Raw genomic sequence first — 20,527 nt, 5'->3', positions numbered from 1 at the left:
AGAAACAGGCAAATTTTTACATGAACAAACTAATTTTTTCAGCAAAATCTGGCCCTATGAAGAATTCCAGTAGTTACGATACGTATTATGGTAGAAATAATCCAAATTTTTTGTAGGCTTAGTACAACGAGAGATACTTTCCTACATTCTTGGGCAGAAAGTGCATGACTGTATGTCCTTCCTTACTAAGAAGCATGCCAAGAATGGAGAAAGAACGTTCAACAGCATCAGTTGTTGGTAACAACACAAAAGTTGTGCGTACACTGTTGGTGACAAAACGTGTTGCTTCATTCTGACAATGTTGTCTACATCACAATTTTTCATCATGCGCTTCTAAATTCAAGAATCATGCAATGCCCAAGAAGTCTTTCATCATTTAGGATATTGCGGTACGTTGACCATAACACAACACCATGTCTGCGTATTTGTTATATTTGACCATTTATGATCGACAATGAGCAGTTGGGCAGCATGAGCAGCAATTGGCCGTTTACAACTGTAGGCCTATAAAGTAGGCTACAAGCTGTAAAATATCAAATGATAAGTTCACCAACAGTGCAAAATGTATGATACAAACGAAATGCAGATGAAAAAAAATTTTGACCTTGTGAACAATTTTGACCCAACGCTACAATTTTGACATGTCAAAAAAAATCGCCCTGGATATCACATTTGCAGGGCTGTTAATCATTAAGTTGCAAGAGAATTTTAGAAGTTCTATGACTGGACCTAAAACTAGTTGTCAATCAACAAGCTAGGACACCCCACCTATGTATTACCCTAAAACAATGACTCTCACTCATGTATCTGCTATGCAGAGGATGTATTCCGCGAAAGCGATAATAGAAAAACGAAATCAGGCCATCCCGATGATGTATTGCTTCCATATTTTCACGGTTTTTACAGCTTCTTGTATAAGCAAACCATCAAGGGCGTAACCTATGTTGCCCTTGGAGCTTGCAACTGGCCTGAATACATAGACACCTAATCTGCGACATTGCAGGCCTGTAAGAAGTCTTTAAAAGTTCACTTCAAGGTGTCCTGAATCTCTTGCACTTGATTCGTGGAATCTGCCAAATACTCCATCACCTCGCTTAGGATTTCCTTTGCAGAGTCCTGGATGCATTCAGAAAATATTGACGGGTTCACAATACAAACGACACGGCATCGGTGTAAATCTTATTGGGGAAAAAGTGATTCCATTCCGAATAGAGTATTAGAGTATCACGACATTATGAACAATATGGGAAGTTGAAATATTGAACTTTTATGCGACCACAAGGAACATAATCCCACATTAGTATCACATCAGAGTGTTTTTAGTATTTTTCAACCATACCTATTTCGTAACTGCTAGCCTTGTATACTAGATTCAGATTCAAGTATTCAATTCATTGCACCCAGCCATATATCTCATCATGGAAAATCAACAATTCACAGTATCATTTAACTTAAACAAATTGCCAGAAGACATTTGGACGACAGAAATTTGTGTCTCACCTCTTTGATGACTTTCAGCAGTTCGTCACACATAGTGGTCGCCTGGTCCAAGTTATCACGAGTGATTGCCAGACGTTCCACGTTCTTCTTGTCCTACAAACGAAGATACTAATGATAAAGAATCTCAGTCTAAAATAGTACGATCAGTTTGCCTCGATCATTTGAAATTTCGCTGCGGTGACGCCGTATTTTGTGATACGATCGTTGATATACAATGTTCTTTCCGATTCTCTAATAGTTGCTGACGATTGTCAGCCGAAAATGGATATACTATTCAATTGCAGAGAGAAAGAATCTGTTGACGATTGAAATAGTTTCCTTACTTGAAACTTAGAGACAGCAGCAGTCTCGCCGTTAGTCTGCACTTCTTTCTGCGCTTCTTGCTGTAATGTAAAGAGATTGCTTACGAAAATGAGTGAAAAACGATCATCAATGACACTCACTTTTACTTCTACTGGTACAGGTGGAGCTGAAACGAAAACACAAGGCGTCAGTCGCGTAACAGTAATCGTGCAAGAGCCCGACCTATATCAGATTTTAGCCGATACCGACATTAAACCGACTTATTCAGCCAATATTCAGAATATAGTGCATCTAGCTCAACGCGCATTTCCAAGACAGACCATTGATTTGAAGAGCTTTACAACCATTGCTATGCTTGAATATGAAATAAAATAGAAAGGCTTGATCTGGACACATGTAAGCTATATGAAATAGATCAATATTCCAAGTCTAGCATTCGAAGATTTTAGTTCCAAGTTTTCTTAAAACTGAAGTTGAATGGGAAGTAGTGCAAGAAGTCAAACGTTTTTTTCATTTATTTTATAATAAATCTAAAAGCTTCACTTCTACGGTTGAATTTGAGTGAAATTTGAAATTGGAATTTGGTGTGTAGAATTTTTTAGCCAACCTAATAATTTGGTCAACTAGCCAGTAGAATTTGAAAAAATTATTTTTGAAGCGGATATACTCACTGGGCTCTGAAGCCGGTTCCACTTTTATGTCCACTTTTTTCGTCGGTTCGAACTTTGTTTCAACTTTTTTCGCGTCTACAGCGGATTCTTTTTTCGGTTCTACGGCCGAGTCTTTTTTCTCTGAACAAACGATACGTCATGTTTGGTGATACGGTTGTTGGTATACAATGTTATTTCAATTCACTAGTTGACACTGACGATAACCCCTGACGAATGTCAGCCGAAAATTTCCGGGCTCATTTCAATAACAATATATTATCTAATTGTATATTGAAGTTGTGTACCTCCAAGAAGCTCTTCCGCTACATGTTAACGATACACATTCTGAATGCCTAGATATGAAACCCACCCGCTTTTTCTTTATGATTGTTTGTGTTCTTGGACTTTGCTTTTGCGTTGTTGGCTTCTTCCGATTGTTTTCCTTGCGTTTTCTTCCGTGGGGTCTAAACCATTGCAAAAAATCTTGTCAGCATCCAAAAACTGGACACAATGATTTGGGACAAGTTGTGAGATATGATTTTTTTTTAGTACAGAAATCATACGTTCCCTACCACTAAGAGTTAATTTATCCAAAATAATTATAGTTTTAATACTATTCCTCTGGAATCCTTGAATCCTACTCACGCTAGAGGAAATGACATATCTGTGAAGTTGTGAGCAGCCCACAGTATTGTCACAAAGTGCAATGAAATAGATATGGTCGAAAAGCTAATGAAATCATTATCAATGTGATGTAGAACTGACAACATCACACTGTTTGTGGTCACATAAAAGGTACATATTCTAATTTTCCCCATCTTTCATAAAGTTATGTAAATAATTGACACTCGAATACTAGACTTGAAGCGTAACATTCAATTCAGAATCAAATCACTCAGATACTCAATCTTGCCAAGCTCTAATCGTCTTGCTTACAACAACCAAATATCCCTAACAGGAAATGTTACAGTGATGAAACCACATAGTGTTGTTCCACAACATAAGCCCACAGTGAAAAAAATGCAATAGTCACCGCATGTTCTCGGCTGCTGTCACGTTGAGATTTCGGCGGACGTTTCTTGCTTCTGGAAAAGCGAATATCAAACACATGATAGATAGGAGGAAATGGAGCTACCATGCAAATCGAAACTAGGATTCACTGCGCCCATGAAAACAGCTTCCCATAGTCGACTCACTTCACCGGAGGTTGGCCAATGTAGGGCTGTGCAAAAAAAACTTTTTTTCCTGAATCTTGCTGGCTACGTGATTAAATCCTTGGGTTGCCTTAAAAAACGACTCACACCAAATTTGACTAATTCCAACCCGTAGAAGCGGAGTTGTTTGAGTTTTTTGATGATAATTCTTGGATTATTCACTGATCAAGGATAATCCCCGAATTATCAAGAAAAACTCAAGTAACTCCGCTTCTACGGGTTGGAATTGAGTCAAATTTGTTTTGCATCGTTTTTTAAGACAGCAGAACAATTTCATGGGGTTGACAGAGAAATTTGAAAAAAAAATTTTTTCATTTTTGGGTAAATTCAAAATTCAAAATTCAAAATCGGCGGTTATTGGTTGGAATGAATTCAAATTTGGTGTGCGTCGTTTTTAAGGCAACCTAACGATTTAATCACGTAGCCAGCAAGATTCAGGAAAAAAAGTTCCTTTTGAACAGCCCTAATCGCCATGGTTAACTTTGAAACAATAAGACAAATATAATCACGGGGAATATATTGCCGAAAATAAATGACAATTTTAGTAAAACTTGGATTTTCTCAGAACTTTAAAAATGGAGCCAACATTTTTTTTAACGGACATGAGCTAATTTGATTCCACAGCAACTATATGTACAATGTACAATCAACTCACCGATCCGGGGATAGCGATGATGCACGCTTGCGTCGTTGGCCAGCGTTTTTCTTGAGAAGATGGTCGAAGTCTCTGTTCATTTGCTGGCCGAGATAGAGATACAGCGTTCAAATTTTAGATAAAAAATGGTCCATCAGACCAACACGTATATTCATTCGAAACTTACGTCTTTACGCAACTGCAAGGTCTGGTGTTTTGATCTCTGCACCATCATTGTGACTCCGTCGACCGTGGGCGGTCTGGTCATGTAATGTTCGAGCATGGCAGCGGCACCGTCGTAATGAGCTAGCTCCACAAAAGCCTGTAAAGCAAATTCAAACAGTCTCAGTTCGACATTTTCGAGCTCATGCGACTTCGCTGTTTGTTATAATCTATGGGACACGCATAGACATTAGTGCACTGTCGAATGTCGTCAATTTTGTTTTCGAAAGTCTTCTTACGTCTTGCATGTTACTCGTCTAATACTAGTTGTAGGCTATTTTAAACGGTTTGGTACGGAGGATATGCCAAAAGTCGACCAAGAACTCAATATCATGTCAGAAAATATTTGAAATTACTTTCTGAGCTTTGAATGAATATAAAACTTGATGTCTTATTTCTGGAATCCACGTACAAGCCTGAGACCTCTTACATTTTGCAATTGAGAATCAAATTGAAATATCATTTTGCAGACCTGCAGTTCAGAACCACAGATTTAATCTACACAGGGTTGTAAACAAGACACACGGTTCTAAGTCACAAGTCAATATTCCCTTGATAATTTTGAATTGAGTCGTTTTCAATTCATCCCCGAGTCAAGTCCGAGTCATTGTGTTCCCTTTTCAGTATCGAGTTCAAGTCATGTTCAACTAACTGTTCTAACTGCTCCCTCATAACAGCTTCTGGCCCTATTTTTCAAGCACCAATACTGACAGACCAGCAACGTCCTAACTTGACTATTCTTCGTAGTAGTAATGAAGTGCCTGTCTTGGCGTTTCGAATGTAACATCATGCACGACGACTCGAGTATGATTCAAGACGATACACAAAGAGACACGAGTCAAGTCGAGTCATCAAGAGTTTGGGACTCGAGTCATTATAGCCCTGCAAGGATACCATCAAATCTACACCCACCTGATACCAGCCGGTCGTCAGATTAGCCGGAGACGTCAGCAGAATATTAGTGACTTTTTCGAACGGTTGCGCCAGCTTTACGAGATGCTCGTCGCGAATCACGCCCATGGCGCGAGCCTGATAACGCAGGTAGAGCACGCGGCCTTGTTCCCGACGCATGATTTCGGCCTGGAGACATCAAAACGAAAATGAAGAGAAGACTGCAGACATCAGGAAACGGCTCTCAAACCTCTGATGAAGCCTGGGATTTCGCGAAGGACAGGTCAGGTCTGGGTTTCAGTTTCTCGTGGTTCATGAGTGGCGGTGGACCTGCGGGACATAAAGTAATGGAATAGTATACGGTATTCATATGGGAATAACCCAAATCTTTTAGGCCGGCATTCGTCAGGTGTAATCGTCAGCAACTAGTCGAGAATTGGTAAGAACATTGCATATCAACAGACGCAATCACAAAATAGTCATCGTTGATACTCGAGAGGTAAAATTCACAGGTGTAAAATTCTACTCAGTTACAAGTAAAAGTAGCGACTTCCAAGACATGTCAAAACTACTTTAAGCAAAAATAAACGTACTCAAGTAAAATCTGAAAATTTTTTTTTCAAATATTTTATAAATTCAAAATTTTAAAACTGTAATAGCCCTGCGATTACCGGTTGGAATGGATAGAAACTCATGAAATTGCTGAGTCGATCTTAGCGACTAACGCAAAATCGCTAATGTCGCTGAAAATAGGTGCTATTTTGACCAGTATTAACAATTTCACTGCAAAAAAGTGATCCAAATATAACCTTAAACTACACCGTTTTTCAAAATACAATGCATAAAAATACTGTAATTTTCGATGTCTAATGCGCAAAATTTTACCGAGTTTTTGTCTTAAAATATGGGGGTGCGTATTATGCATGGGTACAACAAGCCTTGAAAAAAACCTCCCTCGAAATACAACTTGAAATCACACCTTTCTTCATGCTTGTTTTAATCGCGCATCACATGCAGCCATCGTGTCTAGTAATTCGTATTATCACAGAGATATCCAGATATCCCTGGTATTATCAGTGTTGCGCGCGCGAAGCGTGCTGCCAATTAGCGAGAGTCGTCTGCACTGCACAACAGCAAGCAATCTCCTGATGAGTTGGTTTGTCGTTTTCAAGCGAGAGATATTAGGTCATTGATTGCTGCGCATGGCAATCCTCGCTAACGACAGGCCGGAACAATCGCATAAACAACGCGCCATGTGCGCAAGATGTGATCACTGGCCTAAACACTGCAGTCGCGTCTCCGACAGGGCTGGTTCGCACAACATAATCGTTGGCCTGAGCAATCCGCATCTGTAATAGGCCGCACAGGCTTGGGCTATCGTTTAGAGATTGTTATGTCATGATTGTTCAACAGTGACATCGCAAAACAGAATGACATCAAATACTAAAACTAACTATTCATGCACTGCGAATGCAGGGTGGGTACTATACATGGGTTCACGCTTTTCCCCCGAAATTACGGTAAGTAGTTTTGCATGAAAAACTGCCAAGTAGAAGTACAAGTTGTCAGAAACATACCACTTGAGCAAGAACTCCCGAGTACTCGGAAAAACTAAGAGCACTTTGACATTGCCCATCTCTGTTGCTTTGTGATAAACAAAACACGTGGATTAGACCTCACCTCGCTTCTCTTGAAAGTCGGGCGGTCCGGGCCTGAGAGGGCGGCGGTCCAAAACCGGTTCCGGCCTCTTCATTGGCAAAGGCTGGGCCATCTTAAAACACATTTCCTTCACTACGCTATCTGCCAGAGTTAGATCACTAAACAATTCTAGTTGTCTAATTAGACTAATTGGAGCGAAATTCCGGTAATCTAATCCTACTCTAATTTCGGGTTTTCCTGAATCAAAGATTGCAATAGCAGCTAACGTACCAGTGGCGGAGGCGTCCTGGTTCTCATGGGCGGCTCTCTGTGACGGGGCTCCGGATAGTCCCGGGGAGGCGACCTGAAGTTGTCGCGGTCCGCCCGACCGGCCGAGGCGGCCAGCATGTCAAGCTCCCTGGTGGAGGGCTCCCTCGGGTCCCCTGGGTAAAGGAAACCAATGAAAGACTCAGCTAAACACAGAAGTATCGAAGTAGGTTTAGCGCACTTGAGCTATACACTCAGTGATGAATGTTTTTAGATTACTTCCACTTCTACTTAACGGGTTTTAAAGCAAAACTACACACTTTATATATTTTGGGTTGAGTAGCAACGACGGCTACTTCGGCCACCTCTGTTTGCAACAAACGATATGTTCACATTCATAAATTTGTTCCAAATTCTTGCATTATCTCAAATTTGGCAATGGTAGCATATTGTTAGTTGACGGTCAACTACCAACTGCTTTTTCGAGTAGTTCTAGTGGTAGTTACGCATTAAAAACTATCTAGTTACCGAACACCTAGTGTTCTGTTCTGAAGTGTGATGTACTTGCACTTGCAGCCATTGCTAGATAGCTCAACATTCATCTCCAGTGGGGGTCGAAACCCCTCCCCATCACAAACTCGAAATCTCATTTTCGAACTGTTGAATCAGTCTCCAATATTTCTTGCTTCGGATTCGAGTCTAGTTTGTTGTGTTTTAGTTAGTTAGTGATGGATTCTGAAAGGTCAGGAGTTCTAGTTCCAATTGCAAGTTTTGAAAAGTGAGTAGATGTCGTTCTAGCGGGGTTGTAATGTCTCGAACCAAGTCATATGACTCGAGACTAGAACGGCCAAGACAGACATTTCATTGTAACTTCGAAGAATAGTAAAGTTACCGCATGATTGGTATTGCGTCTATCAGTCCCGATACTTGAAGATAGGGCCAGAGACAGGAAAATTACTATATTGTGAATGCAACCCATTCTATATCACTCGGGCAGAGTTGAAAAAAGTGGGTTGTACCGGATTGAACTCAAAACTGAACAGTGAACATAATGACTTTGACTCGGACTCGTGTCAAAACACTGCGACTCGGACTCCGCCCTCTACTACTTGACTTGGACTAGGATTTGGCAGTAAATTGAAAATGACTCGACTTGACTGAGTCCAAACTATAAAAGTGAGATTGACTTGTGAGTTGGTTACAACCCTGAGTTCTAGTTGCACATTTTTAAAATCCAGTAGATTGTACATTGTACAAGTCTGTTTGTGCCTAAGAAGCCTACACAAGCGGTGTGTAGGTAGAACATGAAACCAGTGCAGCTGTAAACCAATCTACGAGGAGAGGTCGAGTTACCTAACAACCCACTGTTATGTGATGCGGGCGGCGCCATTCGCATGGGTCTCGGCGGAGACTGTCTTCTCGGAGAGGGCCTACGCGGGGGCGACATCCTGCGCATCGGTGGCGACCTGGACCTATGCTGCGTCACAGGAGAAGCCCGTCTCTGAGGAGAGGGAGACATCCTGCGCGGAGGCGAGCTGAGAAATCGCACGGGTTAAGATTTTCTCTAACAGTTGATTTCATTGTACACAAGCAAAGAATAAAGGCTGGGCACCTAATCGAGTATTAATTGTAAAAATTTGAGCCGAGTGGTAAGCAGACTTGGACAACTTGATAATTCTAGTTGTCTTGGACTAATGCCAATAATCTAACTCTAATCTGATTTGAGAAACGTTTCTATGCTCTGATTTTAATTCTAATCTAATTCATGTTCTATTGAAAATGATGCAGGGTAACTGTGTAGTGCGAAACGAGTCAAACTCGCTGTACAGACATTTGCCATTCTCGTGCATACGAGATCAAACTCTGATTTGATATTAAGTGAACTTTATTTTTGTTGTCTTTCTTTCGAGTTTGGAATTGAATTCAATTTCAAAGTTTCAGCGAATTCAGCAATTGTTATTTCAGTACAATTTGGAAAAAGCTGTAGAGCTTCTTGGAAGTACAGAACTTCAATATACAATTAAATAGTATATTCATATTGAAATGAACCCGAATATTTTCGGCTGACACTCGTCAGGGGTAATCATCAGCAACTAGTAGAGAATTGGAAAGAACATTGCATATCAACAATCGTATCACAAAATATGACGTCACCAGCATGAAATTTCGAATGAGAGAGCGTTCAATGTACTATTTTTAGGTGGTACACGAACTCTAGTACGAACTCTACTACCTAAAAATAGTACATTGAACGCTCTCTCATTCGAAATTTCATGCTGGTGACGTCATATTTTGTGATACGATTGTTGATATGCAATGTTCTTTCCAATTCTCTACTAGTTGCTGATGATTACCCCTGACGAGTGTCAGCCGAAAATATTCGGGTTCATTTCAATATGAATATACTGTTTAAAAAGCTGTAGATAGCCTATAATTCTAATCAAATTTGAAACAGCAGAAAATTTTCGAGTTGCAAATCTCTGGTAGTAATAGAAGTTATACAGCGCTGTCCGTAACGAGTTACATTTTAACGAGAATTATAGTTTCGATGCTTTCTTCACAACGTGGTACCCTCGATCGGCCGTATCGCAGCATACAAGACATGCATCACTGGCTACACATGTTAGAGGAAATACCGTTTCCGTAAAACACAGCATTGTGACAATGTGCAATGAAGTATAGGCCGAAACCTATAAATTATCTTTGTGTGGTGTATAACTGACACTATTTGATCTCAGAAGACACTCGAATACTCGACTCGAAGCCTAATACTAGATACAGAATCGAATCGCTCGGGTATTCGATTTTGCCCGGCTCTACAAAGGATATACACAAAGGTAGTAAATACGACGATCATACTCCAATGATTGGCGATACCTCCGTTGATTTTGTTCAGAAGGATGGCGTTCATCTCTCTGCCATCTTGTCGTTTTCACCATCGGTCCCCTCGACGCGCGTAGTATCGAACCTGTCTGCTGTTCCCGTTCATCCTTCTATTTCGAAGAAAGATAAAATCATTTAAACGATGATACATCAAATTATATATTTCAAAGGAAGACGGTGATTCTGAGCAGCTAAGCCACCTCAGATGTCGTACCCTTGCTGACACATGGCCAGACTTGTCCCGACACAAATTTTACTGTAGGTTAACGGGAAGCGGTTTCAACAAATTATGTATTTCGAAGGAGGACACATAATCTGAACAGGTAAACCATCTAAGATACCATTGGGACTGCAGGAATAACTCTAGGTCGGCCTAAACCAGGGCTGGCCAACCTTTTCAGTCAAAGGGCCACATTCGATTGACGAACTGTTGCGCGGGCCACTAGCCGCGCCAGGCGCGAAAATTTTTGGAATTTCACAGGTCAATAATATTGTCCCGTGACTATATTGCGGGCCTACTGTATATCGCTGGGCTCAGTTTGCAAGGACTGGACTATTGGCGTCTGGACATATCGATATCGAAAGTTTCGACCAACGCGATGCGTCAATCATTTTGTGCCTAGGTTTCATAGTCGACGGTCTTTCTGCGAGTGCAAACGCAAGGTAGCATATGTTGAACGACACTCTGTCTCTCAATCGCAAATATATTAAGATTCAATCTGATAAATTAGGCGTTCTCTCGTTTTCACAAAGGGGCAACAATATTAAAAGCAAGAAATCGAATGACAACATGTTGCGCGAAGCGTGTAGAAAATTTTTACTTTTGATAAATCTATCGCAAATTATTCTGCTTTATTGTAGTGTACGAAGATCTAGCAATATGTGACTGGCTCATGGATCTGTCAATGCATCGGAATTGATATTTTAGTCACATCTTGAGTGCTGCGGCCAGACTAATCAAATTTTTGGTTGGCCTCACAAGTTCACAATCTGTGCAATCCATTTTTGATAACATTTGAAATTTCGCAAATTACCTCGCGGGCCACTCAAAACCTTCTCGCGGGCCACATGTGGCCCGCGGGCCACGGGTTGGCCGGCCCTGGCCTAAACCATACTTATCCCGAAACAAATTGTACCGTAGGCTTACGGAAGTGGTTTTCAGCCAAGGCCTAGTGCAGCGGTTCTCAACCGGGGGTCCGTGAAGCATTTTCAGGGGGTCCGCGAAGCCTCAAAATAGTTGATAACCTATTTTTATTTTATTTTTGTCAAATTCGGCAGATCACGAGGCAGTTTCGGTACTAGTAAAACTCCACAGCTCAGATCAATGGAATGGGCATTTGAGATGAAATATCCTACAGTGCAGACTGATTTCAGTTGCTAAATTGCCAATAACCTAGTGTTACAAACATTTTTCTTGTTCAAAGATGTTTTATTGAGGATTGTGGAAAATAGTTGGATAAGTAAGGTCTTCGAAATGCTTACAAAAATCCATTTTCTCCTGTGATATACACAACACTATTTCCATAATAACTTCATGATAAGCTGCTAGATAGAAGTGACCAGGCTTGACGTTATATGCTCATTAAAGAAATTTTGTTTGTCAATTTTGGTGCCATGTTTGTTGCGATCATACTACAGATGTGTCGTCGGAAGCATTAAGCGTTATAATTACATTCTCCACCACTACCAGCACTCGTCCATGTCAAATCGAAGGGGCGGATTTTCAAGACACAACCACTAATTTCAAGAAATGCAGTTGCAGAATTGGCTTTGAAGTAATAGTCAACCCAATTTCTACGTGAATAGTAGATGAGCTTATTTTCAAGAAAGTCATTTTGTTGCTGTTCATCACTAAGTCTACAGCTATCATTTGCACAAGCCAGATGACGATTGCATGATAATTGAGCTAAATTTGATCTAAAACTTCATGGGGGTCCGCGGGGTCCGTCACGGTCCGCGAAAGCAAAAAGGTTGAGAACCACTGGCCTAGTGTTATGACAGCCTGTCAACATATCGTTGCTGTGGAATCAGAGTAGCTCATGCCCATTTTAACATAACGAGAAAAATCAAGTTCTGTAAAATTTTCATTTTTACTTGGCCATATTTCGGCCATGGTTATTTTTGAAACAATGTGACAGACATACCATAGCAAAAAGGAAATCTCACAAAAACACAATTTTCGCTTAACGTTGAAAATGAAAAAGCCACTCGGGTTCCCCAGCGACGATATAACAAAAATTGAGTATATCCAAATTATGAGTAGCATTTGGGAAGCTGATGACTGATGAAACGGCAATGACGCTGGCTGAAAGTGATGACCTTCATTTAGTCACCACCATCAGAATATGGGCTTAAACAGTGACATGACATACATTATTGATCACCTTTTTCGTAGTCACTTGCTTCCCGAATCTTGTTTACATAATACTTAAAGTGCTAGGGTTGACAACCCCAGGTCCACGGAAAAGATCTGATACAGTAATTCGAAGGGGCACCTACATACCAGGAATTAGATTTAAATTTGGATTGTGACAAGACGGATGTGTTAATGATTTCCACTGTTGCAAGTTAAGTTTCCACGGAAGTGACACTATTCCTGTGGCCTGAATTTCAGTATAGCAAAGAGAAGCTGATAACGTGATCATTTTCGACTTGCATCCAACAGCAAAAATCTTTCTGCCTACCAGAACATGACATCCATCTCCTAATGAGACTGCGAAGAAGATTTGCTTTTCCGAAATAACTTGGTAAACGCGGTGGCCTCGATGACGACATTCATGACAAGAGCGCGTTAGAAGTCCAAGAGACAAAAAGAAGTCAGGAGCATAAATTTATCAGAGCAAAGTGCATGTGCAAATGCCAGCAACACAAAAATCCGATTAGTCCCGCGTGTTAACAAAGATATGTGTTCGATACGTATTAGCCGGTATAAGCTCCACTTTTGTGCACTACGATAGGAACTCGAAGAGAAATGAAGATAAAATTTCGTTTGGGCGTCAGATTACCAGTAACAAGCGATGTCACCAATAATGGGTGTGCAGCGTATAACAACACAACACGAAATGATTATGATTCCATTTCACTTGCATGAATATGCAACATGTGCGGGAGATCGCAGATGGCAGTGTGTTGTCGATTCTTATCAATTGGCATCACTGATTACAAGCCAAAAGTGGGATAAACCTATTGCAAAGCGTTAAATTTCCTGACTGCATTCAGCAGGATGAGATAGTTATCCGACAAGATAACGTAATGGTTAAGCGTCCGGGCTTCTTGATCGGTGGGTCGTGGGTTCGATCCCCGGCCGGGTCAGCCCAAAGACCTGATTAGTAACACTGGTATCCATGACTTCCCTGCTTGGCGCTCGTGCATTACTAGGATAGCATGGAGGGGTGGTGCAAGATTCAGAAAGCCGTAAAAGGCTATATCTGCACATTTGTTGTCCAGCGGCATATGCACATCATGCACTCATGGCATGCATATGCACAGATGTGTACGTATATCACGTGTCGGTGTACATGCCGCAAAAACATTGAGGACAAAAATAAACTATGTCCTTTCCTTTAGTTATGATACTGTTTGTATAGAAGAGAAAGCTTCACAAACAAGCTATCATATTTTACAGTCGAAACGTAACAGCATGCAATGAATTGCAAATGAGCTAAGATATATCGGAGATCGTCATTTAAAAAGGATGTGGTTTCCATTTTGAAAAGGCAGGAATTTCAACCCCTTCGAGTACACCACTGCTTGACTGCTACAGGCTGACAGGGGAAAAGAGATTAGCATGAGAATTGGCTTACTGAGGAGTGCACATCCTAACATAGCTTTGAAATGATAAGCCACAGTCGACAGCAGTAAATTACAAAGGCTAGATGTCAGTAACTTACCTTCGAGCTCTCAGAATACCATTTCTCTTGAAAGCTTGAGAATGCGTCCTCCTCGCCTCTGCCATCCTCAAACCTCGGGCTGTCCTCGTAGGGACGATATGAGGGGTCACGTTCCATTTCGTAACGCTCCGGGACAGATTGCCGGGTATTGGACTGTGAATTTGCCTTTTTTCTCTCCTTGATATCTTTGATGACGTGAATAAAGTTTTCAGAAGATAATTGATGGTCAGGGAGACGACTCAATTCTTTAAGATCGCTGCTGGTAAGACCGAAATTTTCCATAAGACGTCTGGTTTTGGGGGGGAATCGGCCATCCACAGGAGAAGGAGATGATCGGTATCTGTCTCCCTCTTGGTCGTACATCTGTTCTTTGTGAGTGTTGTCTCTTCTATCAGAGTAATGATCCTCTCTCTCATAAATTTCATGCCCTTGATCGTACTCTGACGGGGCACTCCCAAGAAGGCCTTGTTTGCCTCTATCACGCCTCATTGGGGGTGTCTGGGGGAGCACACTCGCTACCCTGCGGCCAGCAGATCCCGGGCCTGCGCCTAAAAGGCCCGGTCGAGGATTGGCGGGCATACCGCGGCCAATACCACGATTTCCGAAAGACATAATGAGGGAATCTGCCAAAATATACACAATTGTACTGCTTAAGAGAAAACAGGTGATCTTCCACAAGATATTGAGATAACTGTCAGTCACATTGTAAGGGCGAACATTGTTGTTTAGTGTTCAGTGATTGGCTTCATAAAATCAATTACAGATATCGATGATTCGTGACCTTGAGAAGTGCACAATGCGAATTGATGCGCACAATACAAAAGAGTCCTGAATCAAAAATACTATAAAGAAAACTCAGTGACATAAAATCCACTGTATCGACTTTTTTCGTAATTTATCATGTTTCATCGAACATATGTCCAACATGCCAAAAAAATGTAGCATACTGATACTAACATTGTGTACACTTGATATTTCCGAGCAAGAATGTCTGCCACAATGATACTCTTTTTGAACCAGATATAAATTCACATCCAAGAAATCATACAGCAAATTGTGCCTTGTTCTTCATTCAGCACAGGCTCTTGAAAGCAAGATGTCTTACTGGACTACGGCGACCAACCGGGAGATCAAATATTACAAAATATATGGATTGAAATTATGCTTGTCCTATAAGCAGGGTTGCCATACCGTCCTTATTTCTAAGATTCGTCCTTATTTTGAAGGGCCACGTCTTAAAAAACTCAACTGTCCTTATTTCTAAGAAATGTCCTTATTTTCGACTTGCGTCCTTATTTTGTCTTATTTTCAAGCGCTACAGAACTTCGATCATTTTCATTTGGTGTATGTGTTGCAAAATATTTTAAAATTATGCTTTTTGTCGAGATTTTATGACATCGTAAATGAAAGGAACTCTCGTGGCGTGCGCACCACCAGATTTGACTTCTAAGTGGTGAGATACCTGGGTCAGTGAGTGGTGGCACAGCAGTTTCGTCTGTACCAAGCTACCGCAACGGACGTCAGTTTAGCAGTAAACAGCAGTACCAGGTTCCTGCTTCTTGGTCACAAGCAGAATAAGTTCAAGCCATGGGGAAGACAGCATTTATTGCGTAGTGAAAAAAGGCGCAGTGCAGTCGACACATTGGTTAAGAAGTAGTAAAGCTATAAATCATTGATAATTTTTTCTAAATTATATTGCACTTGCGCATATAGTTTCAGCTACAAATAAGGCTAAATCTGATTAGTTTGAATGAACAGGCGTAAAAGCGTTTTTCGTGACGATTGTGAGAGAGAATTCGATTTCCAACGAAGCTTGAAGGGCGAGTGTTTCGCACATTGCAATATCTGCAAGGCAGCTCCTGCCTAGGGTACCTGTACCTGGGCATTCCATACTGTCAAACACCAGCAATCATCCCTCACCAACGATTGCACATCGCAATTGTTCAAAGCAATATTCTCCGATTCCAACACCGCAAATAAGTTTTCTTCGGCCAGGACCAAGACTACAAGCATTGTTACTGGAGTTTTACTCCATACGCTCAATAATGATTTTGTCTAAACTTGGTGAGTCCTTTTTTTATTCTTGGTTGACGCCTCTAACGAGGTGAAGAAGTTTGGTTTAACTCCCTAGGGGGCAATACCAACGTTTTGCTTTTGGAGGGTGACGAAGTGCTGTTTCGGTCTCGAGTAAAAGTAAACCTAGACCAGAGCTTTCGTGAGATCCATGAATCATTTTCTGATAACAAGGAGTTGCTGGAGCAGGTTGTTTCTGGTGAAAAGTATCGAATGTGATATGCCACGGCTAGTATAGATACAAGGTATGTACAAAAACGCTTTTTCGTACTGATCTAATTTTTCAACTGTCCTTATTTTTGGGTCCATGTCGATGGCAACCCTGCCTATAAGGGCTGTTCAAAAAAAATCCCATTTTCCTAAATCTTGCTGACTATGTGATTAAATCGTTAGGTTGCCTAAAAAATCGATGTACACCAAATTTGAATTCATTCAAAACGGTAACCGCGGAGTTCTTACAGTTAGAAAATTGTGAATCTGATGAAAAATGGCTAAAATTTCGTTTTCAAATTTTTCTGTCAACCCCATGAAATTGTTTAGTTCTCTTCAAAAACGATGCAAAACAAATTTGACTCAACTCCAACCTATAGAAGTGGAGGTATTTGAGTTTTTCTTTCATAATTCTGGTATCATCCTTGATCGGTGGATAATCCAAGAATTATCATCGAAAAACTCAAAATACTCCACTTCTACGTGATGGAATTGAGTCAAATTGGTTTTGCATCGCTTTTGAAGACAACTCAACAATTTCATGGGGTTGACAGAAAAATTTGAAAAAAAAAATGCAATTTTATAGTAAATTCAAAATTTTCACTGTAAGACCTCTGAGATTACCGGTTCAAATTAGGTGCGCATCGTTATTTTAGGCAACCTAAGGATCACCTAGTCAGCAAGATTTAGGAAAAAGTTTTTTTTGAACAGCCCTATTAATGTCCTATATATGATTGTTGATATTCAATGTTCTTCCAATTCTCTACTAGTTGCAGACGATTGCCAATGACGAGTGTCAGCCGAAGATATTCGGGTACATTTCAATATCAATATACCATTCAATAGTATATATAAGTTCTGTACCTCCAAGAAGCTGTTCGAATTGCATTTTGCCATGTGAAAAAGATACAACTTAGAATGAGTTTTAAGCAATAGATCGTGTATTATGTTCGAAGATCATATTATGAATGGTCAGTAAATTCTGTCCATATTCAAGAGTATACAGAATAGATCAGATCGATTTTATGATACGCGTAGGCTATTAAGTGAAAATTCCTGGCAGCTGTTTGAGGTCAAGTTAACAAGCATAACCAAAACAATTGTCTAAAAGAATATGATGCATCACCATTGTAACGCAAGCCCAAGCGACCTACTCGTTAGCGTACCATTCTCGATATTCGCACCTCATTAGGCACCGGTCAGGCTATTTATCAAGAGTGTAACAATGTAACATGCCTGTTTGCAATGATGTTTCAGAAAATTCTTGCTTATATCCGATACAAGCACAAGCATCATACCAGGAAGTGTTTTCCATGACAATCCATCAGCAGTGCTCAACATGACACTCATTCCATGAGTATAACTAGGCGCTTTGTATGTGAGACGACGGTGTTTTGCAAAAACTACTCTGCAACTTAAACTAGAACTACTCTCTTTTCAAAACTTGCAACTAGAGCTAGAACTCGCTACTGATAATACGGATAATAAAAATTACTGAACCGGAAATGAGCTAAGAAATGTTGGAGATAGAATTGGCAAAGGACGGAGTTTCTGGTATGAAACGGGAGGGGTTTCAACCCCCAAATCCCTGGCAATGCCACTGGTAGCAGTAATGAGTCGGAGCATTGAGCAAGCAAGGGTTGCAAGTACATCACACAACAGAACAACGGTACATCGATTCACGCGATACGAGGTCAGGTGTTTTCTAGTTGTTATACAACTAATTATTTTTCAATCCTAGTTAGTTGACAGTTAACCAGCTACATTGGTACTTTGTGCAAGTCTTGTTGCTAGCTTGCTGCTGGTGCGGGCTCCCTTTGCTCCGCCTGCTAAACACAACTTTTTCTCTCACAAACACTATCCCCGAAATCATGCCCTCTCTCATTTCGAGTTGTATGGAACAGCAAATATCGACTATTGGTTGGCGATCATTTCTTGAGAAGGTGAGTGTACCTACGAAGTGCAAAAATTTGTAACGCATGTGACTTGTGAGCCATAGTCGGCTGAATTTCATTATGTAAGTGGGTAGTGACATTACAATCACTCGGAATCGGAAAGGGCTGAGAAGTGATGATGTAAGAATGACCTCGACACCAGAGATGGAGTGGAATGGTACAGCTTGTGTAAATCTTTTCGCAGTAATTTGAATATGTGGCTGTCTGTGAAAAATTACTGATCTACAAATTTTCCACACTTTGAACTGACATTAGAGACCACATATTTAGAGTGCATTGCCCCAGTAAACAATCAGTAAGCTATGCCATATTCATAAAACCTTTTCCTGACTAGGGTAATCTCATGGATATATCACAATTCAAAAAATCTTGTTGCTTCTTGTTTGACACCACAAAAGTATGAAAGAAAAGGCGGGACGATGAATAAGCCTATCTGAAGCAAAACATATCAGTTTGATTCAAATCTCCTTTGATCAAACTGAACTTTAGTGCAGAATATGAGAAGTCGTGATGTACAACGGAATATTCAGAATCAAATATTCCCATATATTGTTTATGGCAAATTTTGGATTTCGATTTAAATTTCAAATCCACTACCTATAGGCCCCTATGGAATCTTGGTTCATTTTTTGAAATAAATCCTGCGTGATGAGAGCTTTTCCGCATAGAATAATCAAGTAATTAAACAGAAAGTTCTGCGTGACGTTGCCACCAATTCCACTCTGGCCTATAGGAATTCCTAACTTCTTTGTTCTTATTTGGTTATTTCTATTACCACCAGCCGAATTGTCCTTCAAATGTAGTCATTGAAGTCATTGGTGATACTTGAGTACAAGTAGAAGATATAGGCCTATGTAATACTTAAAGTACCAGTAGAAAATATGAATGGCCTAAAAAATATTCAAGTATGCAGTTTGAGTTCGAAGAAGTACAGATTCAAGGTCAGACTTCATCTAGATCAGCGCATTCAAAATCAGAAAATCGAACGACTAGTGTCAGGATATGTATAAAATACAAGTAGTTATTGTACGCCGAGTTTCAATGACGGTTCTGAAAGTCCTGAAAATAATTGAATATGGCGCACTGGCCTCACACGACAACAATGAGCGATGCAGCTAAGAGCTAACCTCGAGACTACACAGTTTTAAGCAGAGAAAGAGAGAGATGTATGCAGAACATGAAATTCGCCTCCGAGAAATGAAAACGCATAGTATACCAAATGGCAAATCGAATTGCAGCCCATGTAGCTAAACTGACTGAATGTCTGACTGTAATTGCAACATCTATTTTAAGGACGTAATGTCATTCAATATTGGATACTGACAAGGGAAGCTATATACAATTCGATTTAGTGCCGTTTGAACAAAAAAATTTAATTTCATACTCACTTCGATTTTCCTCGAGTTTTTTTTTCTTTAATATTGTCGATATTTGAATCCTGTCACTTCGCAGTTCGCACACGTTAATACACGATATACCACTTCCGCGTTACAGAAATTGTCGACGACACCAATGCTGCGAACCGTAATGCAAATATTCGAACGTAAAGCTGATAGGTTTTAAGTGTCTTGCCAGATCTGCTAGATCTCAGACTTTGTATAATATTTATAGATATATTTGTCGCCTACGGGTAGTTATCCATAGTATATTACAATATCCCAATGATCATTCTGGTCGAATTACCATGGTATATAAATGATAGGCTGCAATCAGCCTCTCGACACTGCCAAAATGGTAACAAGTCTCTTTGGCCTGTCAGATGGTTTACCATGCGTGGGCGTTGTCGCACCATAGGAATTTACAACGCAGCTACGCTCATTACGCGCTATGGTCGCGCGGCAGTCATTTATTCTTATTCAGTAATTCATTCGTTTATGAATATTTTCATCAACCAGCAACACGAAACAACTTGTCATGGCTGACCGTGAATGATAACGCAATGCTCTCCGCTTCTTTCTTGCATGCTAGCGATGGTGTCGTGTCGACAAACGACCCCCTCATACCAGTCCATCCTCAACCGGACCACGACCTGACCTATCGATCTTGCCTTCCATGACACGCCACACCATTTTTGTCGCTTGCTTTTTTCTATACTATCTTCTTCTACTTTTCATTCAGTGTGCATGCCTCCTCTTTACATCGCCTAGGTCAAAGTGGGTGTCTGATTCAATAGACTACTCCATAGTCGCCTCGACAC

The 20,527-nt window shown here is 40.5% G+C and overlaps 1 protein-coding gene across 6 annotated transcripts; it reads right to left on the bottom strand.

Moving 5' to 3' along the window:
• Window positions 1-799: 799 nt before the first annotated feature.
• Window positions 800-19,883, bottom strand: LOC145458040 (uncharacterized). Of its 6 annotated transcripts, none has more exons than XM_080336345.1 (17): window positions 19,719-19,882; window positions 14,093-14,715; window positions 10,179-10,312; window positions 8,685-8,854; window positions 7,344-7,495; window positions 7,095-7,185; window positions 5,665-5,744; window positions 5,436-5,603; window positions 4,489-4,623; window positions 4,323-4,405; window positions 3,487-3,538; window positions 2,824-2,917; window positions 2,475-2,594; window positions 1,944-1,969; window positions 1,824-1,883; window positions 1,501-1,593; window positions 800-1,116 (listed from the first exon to the last, which is right to left on the bottom strand). In XM_080336345.1, exons 2-17 carry the CDS (start codon window positions 14,702-14,704, stop codon window positions 1,027-1,029), a joined length of 2,160 nt encoding a protein of 719 aa, XP_080192471.1. In that variant the 5' UTR covers window positions 14,705-14,715; window positions 19,719-19,882; the 3' UTR covers window positions 800-1,026. The 6 variants fall into 6 exon arrangements, with proteins under 6 accessions (XP_080192471.1, XP_080192469.1, XP_080192472.1 ...); XM_080336343.1 differs by having other exon boundaries at window positions 8,673-8,854; window positions 19,719-19,880; XM_080336346.1 differs by having other exon boundaries at window positions 8,673-8,854; window positions 10,197-10,312; window positions 19,719-19,880.
• Between the last annotated feature and the right edge of the window lie 644 nt (window positions 19,884-20,527).

Source organism: Botryllus schlosseri, chromosome 15 (assembly GCF_051294905.1).
Source record: "Botryllus schlosseri isolate E-star chromosome 15, Bs_hap1, whole genome shotgun sequence".
NCBI lineage: Eukaryota > Metazoa > Chordata > Ascidiacea > Stolidobranchia > Styelidae > Botryllus > Botryllus schlosseri.
This window is presented reverse-complemented; position numbering and strand designations above follow the sequence as displayed.